This window comes from Sceloporus occidentalis, unplaced genomic scaffold (assembly GCF_023333645.1).
Source record: "Sceloporus occidentalis isolate IW3139 unplaced genomic scaffold, rSceOcc1.0.p SCAF_226, whole genome shotgun sequence".
In the NCBI taxonomy this organism is placed as follows: domain Eukaryota; kingdom Metazoa; phylum Chordata; class Lepidosauria; order Squamata; family Phrynosomatidae; genus Sceloporus; species Sceloporus occidentalis.
The window spans coordinates 1,195,039-1,215,960 of record NW_028317206.1 but is presented as its reverse complement, the minus strand read 5'-3'; the positions used below and the strand labels follow the sequence as shown (position 1 = coordinate 1,215,960).

The 20,922-nt window shown below is 38.8% G+C and overlaps 1 protein-coding gene across 1 annotated transcript; it reads left to right on the top strand.

Annotated features, from left to right (window-relative positions):
• The first annotated feature begins 8,824 nt into the window (after positions 1–8,824).
• LOC149276756 (homeobox protein SIX4-like) lies at positions 8,825–17,195 on the top strand. Its single transcript, XM_089503345.1, has 3 exons — positions 8,825–9,519; positions 13,196–13,869; positions 16,429–17,195. Exons 1-3 carry the CDS (start codon positions 8,825–8,827, stop codon positions 17,193–17,195), a joined length of 2,136 nt encoding a protein of 711 aa, XP_089359471.1.
• The last annotated feature ends 3,727 nt before the right edge of the window (positions 17,196–20,922 follow it).

Sequence of the window (20,922 nt, the reverse complement as noted above, 5' to 3'; positions counted from 1 at the left end):
TGTACATTTATTATTTGTGATTAGCTGGATTATTATGTCACCCTTAGTTAGGGAAAAAATTTTATATATATAATTATATATATTATATATTATTATATAGTTTTTTTTATTATTATTTGGTACTACTGTTCCTTTTTTTTCAAATATATTTCAAAGGTTATTATTATTTCTCAATTCCTTTTTGGGGCAATTTAAACACACATTATTGGGAGGTTTACTGATATTACGGGTTCTCTTCTCTCTCCGGGTTAGTTGGGGCATAAGGCGGTGGTATCGTTACAAGGGGAGGAATGGTCCATCCGCATTACGTGACAACGACGTGGGTATACATCGCATCCACTTAATAAAAATGGTGGCCTGGCGAGACAAGGATTAGAACGGCCGTCAGGACAGGAGTTTTTCCCAGCCAACTTTTTGGCATCGTTGCCAAAAAGGCACTTATAAAACAAGCTGTTTGGGGACAATGATGGTACAGACAAGCTGTTTGGGGGCAATGATGGTACAGACAAGCTGTTTGGGGGCAATGATGGTACAGACAAGCTGTTTGGGGGCAATGATGGTACAGACAAGCTGTTTAGGGGCAATGATGGTACAGACAAGCTGTTTGGGAGCAATGATGGTACAGACAAGCTGTTTGGGAGCAATGATGGTACAGACAAGCTGTTTGGGAGCAATGATGGTACAGACAAGCTGTTTGGGGCAACAATCTCACATATTGCTTAGTGAAGTTAGGAGGTTTCTAGTTACGCCCATGTGCAGACATAGAATTTGTCAGCAGATCGGCCCCATTTGCCCCCCCCCATCTAGTCTGCCCGTTTCAAACCTTAATCGGTCGTTGGTCTCGTCTTAGATTCAGGAGCCGTATGTCTATCCCATGCATGGATACAGAAAGAAATCAAGGACAAATACTCAAGAAGATGCAACGAGTGTACAGCGGAGAGGGTGATTCCAGTTTTATATGCTATAGAACAATCACTTGTAAGTCTTGTAACTCTTTAGTCGATGGCATCATCTAAAATATCGTTCCTGACCTTGTGTACACTAAAGCTCATAAAGGCTTAAATGTATACATGAAGCCATACGTATGCGCGGGCGTTATTTTAAGGAGCGGCAAGTCAATTATTTTTGCATTGGATGATGTAACGTAAATTACATTCGCTTTTGATAGCTGTTAAGAACTATGACCTGTGTGACAGCCCCTGGGCTTCATGCACTGCGGCCAACCCGTTCCACAAAGGGGGGATGGTCGGAGAATACAGCCCTGGAGAAAACAGGATTAGCAAGGGCTGCCCTGCCTGCTAGCCTCCGAATGTTTTAGGCTACCACTCCAAACTTAGATAGCTGTGCCTGATAAGATTGTAGCCAAACAAAGTAAAAAAAAAAGCACTTGAGAAATTAGAAATACAAAAAAAGTCTTCAGCCGTAGAGACCTAGATTGTCTCAAAAGCTTACAATCCATAATACCCAAATTAGCCAGTAAAGAGATCATCTCTACCAAATTTGCTCTTTTTTCTTTCTAACACCACGCAGCTTGAGACGCTTGGGAAGAATGTTTAGATATGTAGGCATACAGACTATTTAAAGTAGTTAAAGCTGTACATAGAAGCATAGAACCTGCTGGCAGATCGGCCCCATTCGGCCCCCGTCTAGTCGCCTGTTTTTCCTGCTGTAAAGACTCAAACCTTAATCAGTCGTTGGTGTCGTCTTAGATTCAGGAGCCGTATGTCTGTCCCATGCATGTTTAATCCCCTCACTGTATTACCCTCTACCACTTCTGCTGAGAAGCTGTTCCACTTATCGACCACCCTCCCAGTAAAGTAAAAAACTTTCTTCCATTCCATCTAAGCCTCTAGTTTTAGTGGGATTTTCTATTGTCTTAAAGAAAGAAGCTCAATCATAAAATGCTACAATCGTTAAAGTAGAAAAAAAAAAGCAGTCCATTACAATTAAATTGTCCCAAATTCCTTATTAATTGACATAGAAAAGACAAACTTAAACCGCAGCAAATTATCCATGGCTCCGAGCTGGAGATCGGCTACCGCCTGGATAAACTTACTCCATTAGGTTGATTTCCTAAACTTACGGATACGTTCCCTGGCTAATCATCTTCTTCTAACATTATTTCCATGAAACCAGAAGCAAGATAAACCTTGAGAGGACAATTTGTTCATCAATTATCATTATTTCTTAAAATGTTTAGTAAATAAATATACATTTCAGGCATTTGTAACTTTTTTGGAATTATATTATTCAGTTTTGCATTTAGTGTATATGAGCTGACTTAGAATTTTTAGAAATACATTATTTTTTCACTTTCAATTTTAGTAACTAAATGCAGCATTTATAAACATTAAATCCAGTACTGTTGGATGCCTACATTCTAACCAGAAATAAGTAGTTATTATTTTTGTTGTTTAATATAGCGCCGTCATATTCTGCAGCACTGTACAATTCTTTCACCTAGTAAAAATTTGCCTTGTCCTTCATTTTTGCCGAGAACACGTAATTGTCACGTGACACAAAAGCAGGCACTGATTGGCTGTTGCCATACAAACTGAAAATTTGACCAAGACATTTCTGTATTGATTTTATATGATTAAACTTACAAGAGATTGTAAAACTGTGAGTAGGACCCTCTGTACCTAATCTGTTTGTCTTAGTCTGTCAGTTCTGGTTTTGTCAGACCCTTTGAATGTATGGAATGTAAGAAGCAATGTGGAAATTGTAGGCATTATATAAATAAAAGATAATTATAAAATAATAATAATTATTATTATAATTATTATTAAAGGCTAATATTAATATTTTTGCTTAACATACCTTAAGCTATTTCTGGCATTTTTTATATTATTTCAGATATACTTAACATTTTTTATAATTGATATTTTAATATAAATAAAATATAATAATATTGATAATTATTATTATTATTATTATTATTAAAGGCTAATATTAATATTTTTGCTTAACATACCTTAAGCTATTTCTGGCATTTTTTATATTATTTCAGATATACTTAACATTTTTTATAATTGATATTTTAATATAAATAAAATATAATAATATTGATTATTATTATTATTATTATTATTATTATTAAAGGCTAATAATAATATTTTTTGCTTAACATACATTAAGCTATTTCTGGCAATTTTTTATATTATTCCAAATATACTTAACATGTTTTATAATTTATGTTTTAATATAAATAATAATAATAATAATAATGTTTTATAATTGATGTTTTAGTAATAAAGGTCTCATTTATTTTATTTTTTATTTATATTTATATGTCCAGGACTGTGCACAGTAGTTTGGAGTTGCCCTGCATTCTTGAAAGCCATTAGCCAAATGAAGCATCCACTTTAGCCTTTAAGCTTCTATTAGGAGACACGTGTTCAAACAGCTATGGGTCTGTTTAGTAAATATATGCTTTTTAAGACACACACCCCTTAAGCCTTTTTTTGCCAGAGGTATATACGGTGCTTCGCAGCACAAAGGCATTGCTCAACTTGGAAAATATCGTCTAGCGAAACCTCCGCTTCCGTCACTCATTATACTTTTGATTCAAATATTGTATTATTTTTAATAACTAGTGCTTGCTTATTATGGAGGGCAGTCAATGCTTTTGTTTAATAAAGTAACAATTAAGTAAAAGAGAATAGATTAGGGTTATACGAGTACAGAACTGTCTCTTAGAGAATAAAATACATTATACCGAGGATTATTTAATTATCAGCACTTACCAGAACAAATAAGGGATTTGGATAGCATTAAATAAACAAATATAAGTACAATATAAGAGGTGCGGAATCCTTTATGGCTGCAATAATGGCCAAGTATCACCATGAAGTGTTCTGCTATGGTATATACCTTTTCCATTGCGATGTCTCAGTAGGGCCACCACAAGCTCAGGCTATAAATGGCCACTTGTGTTAAAACATACTTTTCATTTTCTGAAAAAATCGGCATTTTTAACAAATCTGTAATGGCGTGAGTAAGGTCTGCTTATGGGGTTATGCGGGGCTTTATCAAGAATATTTATGGGACTTGGGGTCTATTATCAGAGCTGGGAACCCCATTGTACAGCGCTACGGAATTTGATGGTGCTATATAAAACAATAAATATTAATAATAATAACTTATCGGAGCTGCCTTCCTCCCTCTTACTCATACAAGTAGGCTTTAAAGTGGTAGGGGGTGGGCAGAAACCAGGTAGTAAGTGGGTATGGGGTAAACATGGCCCCCCACTTTCAAATACACTGAACAGATGGTCCGGTGATCAGCTCTGATATCTGGAGCCTTTGGGTGAAACCCATTTCCAGCTGCTTCTATACACATTATTGGGGCTTTTAGGGCTGTAGAACCCTGCGATCCCCTCATACCCAGCAAACATTCTGACCTCCTGTAAAAGCGGGGCATCAGGGGAGTAAAGAGGGGTATCAGGGGCCCAAAGGACTGGACATACTAAATCACTACACTTAAAAGGTGTACATGGCGAGAACAAAAAACATCTGTCTATCTTTTAAAAAGATAGAAGTTTCAGTTACTGTAAGATCTATAGTGAGTAATTTCACTAAACAGCACTGTTTAGTGAATAAGCCCCTTGGTTTCTGCTTGCTAGCATTATATCTAGGAATGTATTAAAAATATAATTAAAGGAATCTGCTAATTTTTAAAATAAACGTATTCTTTAGCAATGAACATCTTATACTCGACACTTATTTAAGTGCACAGTTGATGCAATGCTATCCCCCCCAAACAATAAGAATAACATAAGCATACAAAGGATTTGGGAAATAAATGTAAAATAAGCAAACCAAGTGACCATTTAAACCTAAGCCCTCAATGAGATAGAATCTTAATTGTATGTTAAGTGTGAATGACATGTTCCACTGAAGCCTTACCTGTGTTTGCAAAAAGGATTGGAGATGGGGGACAACCTTGTTGTGTTCCACTGAATTTGTGAACTAACTGGAAATCAGATGTACATTTCCACAGCGGGAAAAAATAACATAACAAATACCCTTAACTAAAGTGTGAGCCTGAGCGTTTACCCCTGGCAAGCCTCTTTCATCTTAAAGTAGAGGGATACAAAGGTTGAAGCCACATGGAAGAATGTTAATTTGTCTTTGTACCTATGGTAAACTTATCTAAATACCAGTTAATTAGAGAGATCCGCCTATAATTAGGGACAAATAAAGTACCCTTACCTTTCAGAGGTGTATTCAGGTGGGACGGTTGGACCCCCCACTGATATTCTAAACTAAGAACCTTTTGTCTTTGATTGGACTCTTTTTTACTTAATTGTACTTTTATTTATTTACTTACTTGTTTGTTTGTTTAGTTATTTTAGATTTATAAAGAATTCAAGAGAGTTCAACACATTGGTGAATGTAGGGGGTATCCGATTAGTACCTTATGTTGTTTGTGAGATGTGAGCGGGAATAACTTTGTAAGAGCTTATTTATGCTATAGAATTGTGAAAAACAAATTATGAATGCACCAGAAACCTTGCATTTCATTTTTTCTTTTTTTTATATATATATTTTTTGTGTGGACCTAATTTGATTTTTTTTTATTATTTTGTTCTTCTCAATGAACCAAATCTCCCTCCTTGTTACCAAATCTTGCCACTTGTATGCTTAATACCATAAATGTTTAAGTAGCAACGAAATTTACCCCAATAAATCATTGTTTCTGACTAGGATAAAGAATAAAGCTTGAGTCATGGTATACCTGATCAAATGCTCAGATAATCTAGACATTTCATTTTCTTTAATTGATGCAAAAAAAATTAAATTAAATTTCATCAAAGTGGCATCAAACTGTTGACATGCCTAGAACACCATTGCATCAATGCAAATTTTGATTTGCCTAGAATTACATTGCGTCACTACAAGCGTTCGACGTGCTTAGAACCCCATTGCATCAATGCAAGCTTTTGACATGCCTGGAACTCCATTGCAGGAATCCAAGCTGTTGACGTACCTAGAACATCATTGCATAAATGCAAGCTATTGGCATTCCTAGAACCCCATTGCATTAATCTAAGCTGTTGACGTACCTAGAACATCATTGCATAAATGAAAGCTTTTGGCATCCCTAGAACTCCATTGCATCAATGCAAGCTTTTCGCATGCCTGCAGCATTGTTACATTGCATTAAGGCAACATTACGGGTGCCCTATGACGTTGTGGAAATGACTTAAGTCAGGGTAGGCGTAGTGCGAGTAGGTCATCTTTTTTGTATTGTTTAACATTGAAGGCCTTCCCCGCCGCTTCTGCTTGTTTATCTTTTTCCAGGTAAAGATTCTGCTAACGCTAAATAAACTATAATTACTCAGGTATACATGAGGACAAACGATATTCCAAATAGTTTATCCTTCGGCATCTATGATTAGTTTTAGTATCAGATGGTAGTAGATAAACGGAACAGACTCCCAGCAGGAGCGATGGAAGCTAATAGAATGAGTGATTTTAAACATGCATGGGATAGGCATATGGCTCCTGAATCTAAGACGAGACCAACAACTGATTAAGGTTTGTTACAGCGAGAAAAATGGGCGACTAGATGGGCCGGATGGGTGTTTTCTTTGTGGAGGGGGGGGCGGATTCCATTGCACTCTATAACTGAACACAATAAGTAGCATTTTCTGATGGACGGTTTGCCGACAGCGATTGTCTACGTCCATCCATTTCGGAAAACATATCGCTAACATTCCTTTATTGTATGAACAATCCGGGCAGGCGATCATGAATATTTAATTCTGCTTACGGTGGAGCAGACGCGGTATTTTCCTGTCTGTTTTTCAACAGAGAACTCAATGTGTTCATCCAGAGCCTTGACCCTGGTAACTGGAATATAATGGAGTGGGCAGAAATGGAGGCACTCAGTCCTGAACTTACTGTTAATGGACTTAAAAAAAAATAATGAAAAAAAATTAATAAAATATATATATATATATATATATATATATAATGCTAAATACACTGAAAATCAGATGGTGAATGGCCATGCCGGTTTATAAATACACTCATTTAAAGGTTAATGGCTTTTTTTCATTGAATAATTATTAATAGTATTGGAAGTGAGGATGTTTATTGACAATTTTCCTAGAATTTAGAACTATGTTTAGAACAAAGGGGGAAAAAAATAATATAAAATTGATCGCTGGATCTCTTCTTCTTAGGATGAATGGGAGAGACTCCTAGGCTGCAGTGATGAAGATTTATCGTTTAAAGGGACGCTCCAACCATCATATGCACTTTAATGTTGGGTGGTCCCTTTAAATTTCCATATGCCCCCCTAATGCAAATTCAAGGGGCAAACTGCAGAATTGCCCCCATATACACTTGCCCCTTTCCCCCGTTTGGCTGAACATATCTCCTTCCATGTTCTCTACTTACCTCCAGCCAGCTCCAACAGAACAAGGATTAGGCTTTCCGTCCAGTGATTGGCTGCTTCAAACAGCCAATCGGTGTTGTGCACTGGAGTGTCCCTTTAATAGCCATGCAGGTATGATGTGCTCCCAGCTGACAAAGAGGTAATCAGAACGCACTGATATTAATATTTTATTTAAAATATTATCTTTAGGCCATGTATAATTTACCACCTCCTCCTTCTGGGAAATTCTGCCCCGGAGGCAGATTTAGTGCTGAAGTAGTTGGTGCTGATGGGATTTGGAAGAAGGTAGCGAACATCTTCAGCTCTCTCTGTTTAAAGGGCATTATTATGGTGCTGTGAAACCTGCTGGTGCTATATAATAAAATTATTATACTATTTGTAAATTCATTTAAGCAGGGCCCTCTTAACCTTTTGTTCCAGTTAATCTAGACTATGTGATGCAGCAGAAGTGGTAGAGGTTAATACAGTGAGGGAATTTAAACATGCATGGGATAGAGATACAGCTCCTGAAGACGAGAATAAAATGTATAAATTGCTCCGTTTGCCAAAAATCTGCATTGTAAAGAAATTAAAATTAAGAAAATGATTTGGAATTGTGTTGTTTACCGGGAATTCACATGTAAAAAAAAAAATTCTGAAAAATAATTTTAAATTGGTATCTGCAGAAAATTGCTGTTTGAGGAAATTTTTTTTTTTAAATTGCAAACTTAAAAAAACATTTTTAAATTGCTGTCTTTGCAGAGAACCCGCATTTTAAAAAAAAACTGCAAATCTAGAAAAATAACTTTAAAATGATGCTTGATGAAAATACAGGTTTTGTTCTAAAGAAAATTGCAAATGTAGAAAGCTATTCGAAACGGCTGCGCTTGCAGAGAATTAGAAACATAAATATGCATTCAAAATTCACATAATAAAAAAAAAGGCAAAAATCTTGAAAACTATTTGAAATTGCTGTGTTTGCCGAAAAAGAAAGAGAGAAAATAAATAAAATCACACTTTTTAACCCCAAGCTCTGATGTGACGTTGAGTAACACACTACAAAAAAAAAAAAAAAAGCCCTGGCCAGGTAGAGGTGTTTAAATGTCCTGTCTGGATGGGGTGGGGTTAGAACGTTCTGATTGACGGTTCCTACAGCAACGGCCGGTCCTGCATTCCAAACGCTCCGCCCACCTCCCCCATTCCCCCCCCCCCCCCTCCGTGCTCCCAGCTCCAGGCCGGGACTGTGGCTGCCAGACTTTGCAGTTCTCTAGTAGTCACATTGTATCCCTTTACACTTTTTTTTTTTTTTTTTATTAAGGGGGAGGAAAAAAAAAAAGAGAGAGAGAGCTTTTCCCTAATGCTGGCTGCGTGGCCGATGGAAACCTGATCGGACGGGAGGGTGGACTTTTTCTCCTCTCTTTAAGAAGGGGGGGAAAAAATGTCTTCCCCTCCAAACGGGGCAGTTAATGCAATAGAGATTAAGCAGGAAGATGCCTTGGAAGCTGCAGCTTTCTCCATGGAGCGGGCGAACGGCTCTGGGACTGAAGAAGGGCTCAAGAACGAAGCGGTGGGGGCCCCGTACGCCCTGACTTTCTCCCCGGAGCACGTAGCCTGCGTGTGCGAGGCTCTGCAGCAAGGTGGGGACCTGGACAGGCTGGCCCGGTTCCTGTGGTCCCTGCCCCAGGGGGACCTGCTACGTGGCAGCGAGAGTGTCCTGAAAGCCCGGGCTCTGGTGGCTTTCCACCAGGGCAGGTACCAGGAGCTCTACGGGCTCCTGGAGAGCCACAACTTCGAGCCGAGCAACCACGGAGCGCTGCAGGAGCTGTGGTACAAGGCGCGGTACAACGAGGCGGAAAAAGCCAGGGGGCGACCTCTGGGGGCCGTGGACAAGTACCGGCTGAGGAGGAAATACCCGCTGCCCCGGACCATCTGGGACGGAGAGGAGACCGTCTACTGCTTCAAGGAGAAGTCCCGCAACGCGCTCAAGGAGCTCTACAAGCACAACCGCTACCCGTCCCCCGCCGCCAAACGGAACCTGGCCAAGATCACCGGCCTGTCCCTCACCCAGGTCAGCAACTGGTTCAAGAACCGGCGCCAGCGCGACCGCAACCCGTCCGAGGCGCAGTCTAAGAGGTGAGCGTCAAGCGCGGAGCAGATGCGCGGGGGCACGACTGCGGCAGTGCGGGGAGCCGCGGCAATATGGCGCCCACCATGGGCAGCTTTCAGAGCAGGTTTACGTGGCCCCGGGGCGGGGGGGGGGGGCTGTAATTAACGCTGGTGGGTGCGTGGGGGTCCAGGAAGGGTGTGCAAAGGCTTTGGTGGATTGGTTTTAATAATTGTTTTTTTTAGGGGTGGAGGGGTAAGAGCTGGGGGGGTTTGGCAGGTTACTTGTTGGGATATTTTACAAAAAAGTGCAATTTGGGGACTTTGTAAAGTTTGTAAAATGCCCCAGATCCATCTATAGTCACCAAAGCCACCCCCCCCCCCCAACACTCCAAGAGGGGGTAAGAGAAAGCCCTGGGCTTGTTTAATGGGGTAGATTTGGGGGGTTTTGGTGCCATTTATTTTCTGGTGACAGAGTAAATGATTGACTGCCGTGGATGCGCTCGAGCAGCATGGCAGATCCGGCCGCACTGTTTTGAAACCTGATTCTGAGCTCATTCAGCTCGGATTTCATTGAAATTCTAGATAGGAGACGACTCCTCTCCCCGATGCACTTTGATCGCCGCGCGTCTCTGCACTCCCCATTTTTATCTGTTGCTGTCTCGCAGCTCGCATCAGATCCTCAAAACCCAGGTTTGAATCATTTTTCCGTTTATACGATTAAAAAAAACAAAAAACACCGTTAACGGTGGAGAATTCCGCATTTGGATTGTAAGCTCCTAGGACCAGGGCCGCCTTCTCCTGCTGTCCCTGTATGTCATTCTTATAGTCAATATTGTGTGTGTGTATGTATATATATATATATAGGCACATTGTACATTTCCACTCTGTCTATTGTAATGGTGCCGCGAAATGCGTCGGCGCCGTGAACCGCAGGGGCCACCTCATTTTCGGAGGACTTCGCTCTCGTTTTTTGTTTTTTTTTTAAATTCCCCCAAGTCACGTAGAAGGAAATGGAGCTTCTGATGGCAAAGGAACCCCATGGGCTAAGGCTGCGAGATACAGGGGGAGGTAGGGTGGGCTTCTCCGTGCCACAAGGGGAGAGCGGAGAACAGATGTGACTTTGTTCCTCTGAGCTGCCGGTTTTCTTAGGACAATTTGCTCGGCTGCTCGAGGAATCCAGGAGAAGCTCCTCAACTGGCCTCCTAAAACTTTACGATCTTCTACGCTTTGCTACAGGCACGTAAAGGGTTAAGGGGTATTTAGAACTGCCGTAAAGAGGTTGTCGGCTGGCAGCATTTACAATATATATATATATAATATTTTATTTTTTGTTAAGGCGTAATAGCAGGAATCTCCAGATTTTTATTTCTATTTTAAATTTTTTTATTCTGGTTTGTGTTCTTTTTTGGATATTTTGCAGTATTTTAAGCATTCTCCACTTGGAGACCCTTTTTTTCAGTAAATGTTTCTGCATTTCAGGTTTGGGTGAGGTTAAAGCCACTCGCCTTCTATAGGACTTTCAGGAACCGCAAGGTTCCAGCCGATAGGGTTACCATGGAATCTCTTATCTCTTCAGGTCTCTGACAGGTTCTGCCTGCCAGGTGGAGGTGACCTCTCTCAGTAGAAGGCCCAACCCTTCCCTTTTCTTCAAGTCTTCATTTATTTTTTTTGTTGCGCTGCCTCTTGTTCGGCATTTAATAAGAGAACTATCCCTAAGGCCTTTTTTTTTTTCTTTTTCTTTAAAGGCGCGAATATGCCGAACGGTTGTTTTCCGTGTAAATGTACCAGCCCCATATTTGCACAACGAGCACGCGAGGATTAATGCTTTCATCTGCGTGAACTCGGTTACTCGGTATATTATACAATCCATTCAATTTATACAATAAAAAATGTCATCAGTTCTATATACATTTATTTAGTATTTATCTGGTTATTTTATATTTTAGGGAAATAAATAATAAAATTTTTATATATATATGTGTTTGTGTATACATAAATTATAGCTATAGTTATATATATATTATATACACACAGTACAGGGATGGATAAAAGGGAGAATAGGTTTAGGTGTTGCGCATGCGTTACTTATAAAATGTCAGTAAGTTATTATTTATGTTTATTTGCCCCATTTATCACGGTGCATTGTTACTAATTTTTATTTATTTTGCTTGCTTGTTTATTTTTTTTGTGGCTGATTCACCTCTTAGCAGCTTTTAAAATATTTATGTAGCTTGAGAGTCTTTCACGTAGTGCTTTTACGGCGCGGGGTCTCTGGCCATTTTTTAGTCCTTACGCGTATTTTCAGTTTATTTTATGTTGATATTTTGTTATCTGTCGTTTTCCTGGAATCTCGGTGGGTTTTCGCCGTGTTTGTTAGAGGACGAGGGGCTGTAATCTGTGTTTTCCTCTCTGTGCATGGCTTCCGACTTTGCAGATGTGGGGGGAGGGGGTGGCTTTGATGGATGGTGAAATAGACAGGTAAAATTCTTTAGACTGTCCAAACTACTACTTCCTGGTTCACTTAACCCTTCCCCCACCGCACAGTCTCCTTTTGTTCTCGGACCCTTTACCCCCCCCCCCCCTGCATGTTCACACCTTTGGAACATTTCATGATTTCTTTTTCAGATCACACAAAGTAACTTTATCATTTCCAAAGTTTAATTTTCTTTCTCGTCGGATCACTTTTTTTTTTTTTTTTTCTCCCTCTCCTTTCTCTCGCTTATTCATGTCTCAGCCCTCCTTCTCCCTCGCTTGTGCCCCCCTTTCATCCCTTCCCCTCTCTCTCTGTCCCTCCTGTATCCCTTTTATTTGGCATATGCTCGTTCTTTCTCTATTTCTTTTTTTCCTTTTTTTATTCTCTCTCTCTTTTACACTCTCTCTCTCTCTCTCTCTCTCTCTCTCTCTCTCTCTCTCTCTCTCTCTCTCTCTCTCTCTCTTTCACTCTTATTTTACTCTCTTCTCTTTTTTACTCTTCTCTTTTTTACTCTTCTCTTTTTTACTCTTCTCTTTTTTACTCTTCTCTTTTTTACTCTTCTCTTTTTTACTCTTCTCTTTTTTACTCTTCTCTTTTTTACTCTTCTCTTTTTTACTCTTTTCTTTTTTACTCTTCTCTTTTTTACTCTCTCTTTTTTTTCTCTCTCTCCTTTTTTACTCTCTTTTTACTTTTTTTTTTTTTTTTTTTTTTTTTTTTTTTTTTTTTTTTTTACTCTCACTCTCTCTCACTCTCTCATCCCATTATCCCTAGAAGTTTGGGCGGTATATTTCTGTATTGTCTGTCACCGAGCCTCGTGTGCCTCAGAGTGTTAAAGCCAACCCCAACAGCCATGCGTTTTATTAGACGAGGTTCATTAACGGCTTTTTCCGTCTACTTTCTATTTACATGGAATGTCTTTGTTTATTTTTTAACAGTTGTTCTCAGAATTGTGCATTTGTGCAGACAGTTGTTCCAGGATTATAAAGTACCTTTCAATTTACACCTCTGAGCCGAGCCGTGTATAAGAGTGACTCGGCTGCCAAATGGTGCCCTGGGAGAGTCGCGTTTTCACAAGCTAAAATTTTCATTAACCACACCACACGAGGTTACGCACGGAACCATTTGTTCGGATGGTTTATATGACGTCACTAAATTCCATTCAGAGTTTAACACAATTATTTACTGTGTTTTTTATTTACAGTGTGTATTTATTTCTTCTTTTTTTTGCAGTGAGTCTGATGGAAACCATAGCACTGAAGATGAGTCCAGCAAAGGTCAAGACGATATGTCCCCCCAACCCCTTTCCAACTCCACCGATGGTGTTTCCAACGTGAACCTCTCATGCCACAATGACACGATATACATGCAGCACATCGGAAATAAAATCTCTTTGGGCTCTCCTGGAGTTCTAGTAAACGGGAGCTTGTTATCTTCAAACACCTCGCCTGTCTTCTTGAATGGGGGTTCCTTCATCCAGGGACCCAACGGCGTTCTTCTAAACGGCTTAAATGTGGCCAATTCCCAGACTGTGACTTTGAACACCCCCAAAATGGCGTCCACCATCGTAACCAACGGTCCTTCAAACGCTGACCTCATGGGGTCCACCTCGGAGGAAGTTAAAGACTTTAAGGTTCTACAGCCTGGGATGACAGACTCCACCACGACATATGCCGCCAACCTACAATCTTCTTTCCCTGGGTTAATACCTACAGCCGAAGTCAAAAGTGAAAATATCGAGTCCGTTGCCTCTCAGGATGGAGGGACTGTGGTTACGTTCACCACCCCTATACAAATAAACCCATACGGCATCGTTCAGATCCCAAACTCTGGGGCAAATGGGCAACTGATTAATGGAAGTATTGGCTTCTCAACACTCCAGCTTCCGTCTGTCGCGGTTTCGCAAGGTAACTTTATCTCCTAGCGTCGCACGCCAGCGTGTATGTGTGTTCTGTACATATAACCGATGTATGTTCGTACTGTTGCGCGTTTGGCAAGAACGGAACCTAGAAAGGCTTCCAGATATAAATCCTTTGTAGGTTCCGCATCCGATTTCACGCGGCTCCGTTCTTTGCATCGTAACCGTCCTTTGATCGGGGTATAGGTCACCTTGGATGTCTCCTCGACTACAAACAGGACAGGCTGACCCGACACGGTCTACGGATTTATCAAATCCATGGTAATATCAACTTGATACAAAGTAACGTTCCTGAGTAGACAGCCTTGAAATCTCCATCGACGTTCACTGGCCGTATAGAATTTAGAATGCTTTTGCTTTTGGATATTCCATGCCGGATTTCATATTCTCTGTTACCGCTGAGGACATATGTACACGGTTATTAGCGTGATCGCACAGCTATGTATGTACTCCGTTTTTACCCAGCGCAGCTGTTCTGCCCAACTATAAATAGGACGGTTATATAAGGGTGCACAATGAAAAAGCTTATCCTAGGTATTTTTTATTTTATTATATTTTATTTTTCCCGAAGCTGCACTTTTAATGTAAGTATTTAGGCAAAGATCTTCTTCTTCTAGTAGCGAGGAGTGATCAGGTCAGAGTTACCTACTCTACGGTTCAAAAGTTTGGGGTCGCTTAGAAATGTTGTTGGTTTTTGAAAGAACATTTTGTCCGTTTAACCCCTTAAGGACAATGGACGGTCCCTAAACCCATTGGAAACAATGCATTTTGAGCCTGTACATGTACGGGCTTTGTCATTAAGGGGTTAAAATAACACAGGAGTGATGGGAGTGATAAAGGGCCATTGGAACCCAGGAGTGATGGGAGTGATAGAGGGCCATTGGAACACAGGAGTGATGGGAGTGATAGAGGGCCATTGGAACACAGGAGTGATGGGAGTGATAAAGGGTCTCTGTACGCCTATGAAGATATTCCATTAAAATGTTGTATTGAAATAAGTAACAAAATGAGACTGTTCTGATCCACCTCCCGGCTGCTTACCCACTCCTATTATCTCTAATAATTCTTTATAAGAACAGGTGGTACTTCAGCTGTTGCAGGTCTGCGATTCCGTGATCCCCATCTAGCCTGAGTTATATCAGAAAATGGCTAAAGATCTTTAAAGTTCAGATTAAAATAATATATTTTATTATAAAATTATTAAAGTTAAAGACCAAAAAAACGTTAATCTCGAGCATGCATGGACGCTATGATTTCTCGGTTACTGTGCATAGCAGCCTCCATGTGGGAATCCCATTTGTTGGGCGAAAGTCATTGTTGCCCAAAGTGCCCTCGTTTGGAAGCTCGTAGCTGCAGAGGTACTACGTTGTTAAGCTTCAGCTTCATCTGTAGGTTCCATGGCTATTGATGCCATGTGTTTTTCCTTTGTTATCAATAGGAATTCCGCTACCCTCTTAGCACACTTTTCATCATGAGGCTTTAACATTTATGACATCATAGTTAAGAAGACGCATAATCTTTATCTAGACGTCCTAATACACATTTTCAGAAAATGTTTCCTCTGTCCTGCGTGTGTCCACCTGTTTTAAAAGCATTCAATAAAGTAAGTTCCAATGGATCCCAGATCCTACGGAAAAAAGTGGCGATTCCAAAGACTGCGCTATTTCAGAATCTTTAACTTCCCGGGTAGTTCCATGAAGAAAGAAATAGTGATAAATAGTGAATCTCCCCCGTAATCGAACAGAATAATAATTAAAAAAAAATATGGAATATGTTCTTATCTTGTGGATTGTCGGAAGTTCTTACTAACGGGAACTAACAGCAGCCGAGGTGTTATTTTTTATTTAAAAAATGTTTTTATTGATATTTTTAAAAAAATTATTCAAATATAATGATAAAAATGCTGTTGACATCCTTTGTTGGAATGTTTTTTTAAGAAATATTTTTGATAGACTTTATTTAATTTATTTCTTCTATTAGGAATATGAGGCCCCCATTATTAAATCTGGAATCCCCCCCCCCCCCACGAATTATTCTAATAAGTACTTATGCATTTATTACAATGGCGTTGGCTCTGTGTATGGCTAACAAGCTTATGGTTGCTAATAGAGCTATGATGTCACTTCCTGCCAAACAGGAAGTAGATACTGTTTGTGTTTTCAGGTGCAATATTCAGTGACACTGACTTATTGTATAAACAATGTAACACGTTTTGGTTCTTGGCACATTGTTTGTTAGTGTTGTTCTTCCCCCAAAGAGTTTTTGTATTTCTGTTTTTGCGTCTTGTGTTTTTATTTTATTTTTTTGTGCCTAAAGTGGTTTTATAAAGTAGGGGGTAATACAGTGAGGGATTTGCTTTCAGCCTTCCATGCTTTATGTGGAAGTAATGGAAATTCTTTCATGTCTTGACAGGACAATCTATCTAAGGCAGGTGCGGGGTGTATTTTATTGCCTCCTATTTATCAATTGATTGATTTATATAGCGCCATCATATTCCGTAGCGCTGTACCTGGTCTTAACTAAGATCGTTTGTCTTCTCCGCCTTCAGGTAACATTTCGGTCACTCCTGGCACGTCGGATGGAGGTACCTTCACGAGCGACACGGTGTCACACGGAGATCAGGGTAAGCTGTTCCTCAGCTCGCTGCCGCCCAGTACGGTCGTCTACACGGTCCCACATGCCATGAAGCAAGACGGACTGGAGCGAAGCCTCGTGTTCTCTCCGTTAATGCCCGTCAATCAAAGCACAACCCAACTGAACATTAGCATGTCTTCAGAAGAAGCCGTGCAGGCGGTGGCGGCCTCCTTAGTGAACGGAACTCAGAATTTCTCGTTGGCTTCTCCTACTTTAATAACTGCCTCCGGACATCTCGCTTCGGTCACTGGAAACCAGTCCGTGGCGCTCAACCAGTCCATCTCTGCCTCTACGGCCACCGCTACCAGTAACGCCGGCTTTGCGACTCTACCGAACTGTCACTACATTACGACCCACGACCTCATGTCTGTCCCACCGACGCAGACCGCCCTGGGGGATCCTGTTTCCGCCGGTAGCAACAACGCAAACCATCCGGCCGCGCAAGTCCACCAGGGTTTCGGCGATCAGAACCACATTGTCCTGCAGTCCGTGCCTGCCACCAAAGATTACACAATTTCCCACAGCTCCACGATAAGCGGGAGCGTCATGTTGCTGGATGCGAAATCAAAGTACGTGGTCGGCAACATGATGGGTACGGGGTGCGAAGAACTGGAATCGGACAAAAAAGAGTTGGCAAAACTGCAGAATGTTGAGATGGACGAAGATATGCATGATCTATAAACTTTTTTTGGGGGGGGGTTCCAAATTTTTATTTTTTTTTCTTCAAGTTTAAGATCAATTTTTTTGTAAAGTAGGCTAAAATGGCCGTTTTCGTTCACATTGGTTTGAAATTACAAATTCAATTTTCCTTAACCCCCCCTCCCCCCCCCCACATAAAATACGAAGTCTTATTTATGTGGCTGAACAGACCCCATAATCCGTGTGTAAAATGTTAGAGGTACTGAACAAACTTATATTGTCTGTAATTTTTTTGTTTGTTTTGCGGGCTATGCTGGAAATGTTTATTAAATTCTACAAAAGAGCAAGCAGGATTTTGTAACACTTTTTTTTTTTTATCCCCCCCCCCCCCCTGTAATGGATAAATCAGAATGTTACAATTAAACAGAGACTCTTGCTGGAAACATAATGTTATTACTAATATTTACCAACATTAATGTAATATTGTAACTGCAGAATGTAGACTGTATAAGGGTTTTGTTCTAGAAACAAATATTGTGCAGGGCTTTTGGCATTTCGGCTTTTTTTTTTTTTTTTTTTTTCTCTCTCCTTTTTTCAGCCTTTTCTATAGCTGGTGGCATAGCATTTCAGCAGTAATCTTGTCATAGTCTGATAATCACCAAGCCTCAATCTATTTTATGCATCGATATACAACATGTACTGTAAGGTAGTACTCCTTTTATTCTGCACTCATTGCTTTATATAAAATACATGGTTCAGGAAAGCACATGTCCATACAGTATAAAGTAGCACAAAAATGAGCCATAGGATTTGTCCAGCTCTCCGTTAAAATATTTATTATGCCGCTCTAATCACATCCCACGTTGTAGTATGTGTAAATATATATAATATATATTGGTTTATTTTAACCATATATCTCATGGCCTCTTGTACACTTCTTTTTTTTTTTTTTTTTTTTTAAGTAAAGCTACTTAAGTCGTATCAGATTACGTTGCTGAAGAGGAGCTGAAAGTATGATTTTGTTTTATTTATTTTTTTAATATAGTTAGTAGTTCTAGTTTTTGCCCCATAATGTTTTCAGGCAGCTGCATATTAGCCATGTGTATGGTTTATTTTTTTGTGTTTTTTTTTTTTTTTTTTTTGTTATCTGAGCCCAAACACCCATTGTTGAACTAATAGAGGGATAATAAAGCGTCAGCTCAGTGTGGTGTTTTGAGCCGGGGAAATCGCCCCAAAATATCACATGGCTGACAAAGATGGCTGCCTCATAAAAACTGTTTTTACCCCAATTCTGACCGACATTTGTGTTTACAGAGCTGGGATTTATGCTCAATGACAATTTGCCCCCCCCCCCCTTAATCTTGCAATATATCTGGATGAACGTTGTTTGACTGACTCGTGTAGAATCTATGCAAAACCTATAAAAATCACATGAAGCTGTAGACATAAGCACAAGACATACAGAGGCGAATAGCAAAAAAATGAATTAACTAGAGTGCTTCTAACACTAAAATATGCAATTTTCTTTTTTACTGTACAAAACTGCTGAAATTGCAGCATTTAGTTTCTGCTTATTCATCTTTGCTCAATGTGCCTGATAATACTTTAGGATTTTTAAATCCTGTATGTATGTGTGTGTGATTATATATATATATATATATATATATATATATATATATATATATATATATATATATATATATATATATATATATATATTATATATACTTTAAATTCGAAACCCCCCTGTGCCTTCTGGCCTAGTTGCCAAGGAATCTTTAGTGAGCATTAAATTAATATTTCATTTAATGTTTATCCTATGTTTAGAATGCGGATACCAATTATTGAACAAATTGATGATTGTAAACGATTAGTTTGTCATTTTTGGAAGTTAAGCACACATTTCATGTTCTCTACCCGCAAATGGAAAGACAATCAACACTTTTATAAAAGACCCCCCCCCCTCCCCCATCCCCCCGAAAATATATATATATATATTTCTGCTACGCCAATACAGATTCGGAGTTTGCACTAATTTAAAGCAAATAGTTAGTTTCCGCTCTTGCGTGTTGTTGTTGTTGTTAACAAACCTGTAATAAGATGCAAAATACTATGTATCATTAATGCCTTTGCTTCTAACTAGAGAAGTTTTGTTTTTATAAAAATCTGACAATTTTCACAACTTTTTACAGACCTTTTGCAAAATCTAATGCATGTTGTGTGATTTCTTTAACGTTTTGAGGGAGATGTGTTTTTTTTTTTTATTATTATTTTAAAATTTTTGGTTCAAAATGGTAAAAGGAATTCTTCTCCCTTCCATACATAATCTATCGGGAGTGGTGATTTTTTTTTTTCCTTTATCCTGAAACAAATACATTGCATGTCTAATATTTGACTTTGTTTCATTATAAGTAACATTCTTTATTTGCATGTTTTCTGTTTTTTTTTCAATGTATTTATTTTTTTTTGTGCCTTATGATTATTCATATAATGAAAATAACTTAATCGGCTCGGCAGATGTGGGAACGCATCTATTTAACGGTACAAACCTCCTATTCTCAAAACATTTCTGTGCAGTTACCCTACCAAAGAGGTATTGTATGCTTTTGGTTTTCATTGTACTGTAATAGGGATTGATGCCTGGACAAGTTTTATTGTATTCTGAAATGATGTGAACTTATTTTTCTAAACACTATACTGAATAAACTTTTATATTTATATATTTTTTTTCATTGTATTTATTTTTTGTAAAATATGTATTTTTGTGTCCTAAAATATAGTTGGATGACCTATCATGGGTAGAACATTTAGCAAAACTAAATTTTACAAATTTTTTGGCTGAAAAAAAAAAAAATCACATTGGCTAAGATTTTCTTTTAAATGTGTCACAACTAGAATTATTTTATATTTCCCCTCCCTTATGAAGGCTGCCTGAACCAATCAACAACAATCAGCAACTTAATAGGTGAGAGAAAACGTAAGAGGGAGGAGTAATCCCACAGATCAGGAGAACAATTGAGAGATTATATTGATTAAGAAATAGTTTTTTTGAAATGCAATTTTATATATATATTTTATTTTTTTTATTATTTATTTATTTTTTTAATCCTATAAAAATGATCGCATAGTTTAGTACACGGAAGCATAACATGGTTTATTTAGGAAAGTCGCGTGTTTTAAGGTTGAAACAAGTTAATAAATAAATAATTTGTGCATGGGAATTTCTAAAGAAGATGGGCTTTGTCTAGAAGAAGAATTCCATTTTTTTTAAAGTATTTTTTTTATTAAAAAAGCAAAAAAACTGTGAAATTCTGGAACACAAATTGTAATTGACTTCATATTATGCATAAAGTATAACAACCAGAGTCGGCGTTAACCAAGGCCAAGCTCATATGCGCTACAGACCCTTCGGTGTGCGATGTCCGGTTATCCCAAGTTCCACCATACGTGGCCTAATTTACTTGCCAAAGAACAATGCATTTATTGAACTGGGCTTCAATGTTTAAGTAAATTGCTGAACGCCTGCCGTATAACTTAATTATTGACTGTCGGAAAACGCTTACCGTCTTAAGGAACAAAAGAGGCAAATTTTCATGCTCTTTTGCCATTCAACAGGTGATTCTGCGAAACCCAAAGTGAAGTCAACCCTTGGTTATTCATTTTCTCCTGCAGCTGTTGTAAGCGTAAACTTTTTTTTTTCTTTTTTTTTTTTTAAAATGTTTTAATTTTTTTTTCCATTATATTTTTTTTTTTTTTATTTACAACTAAA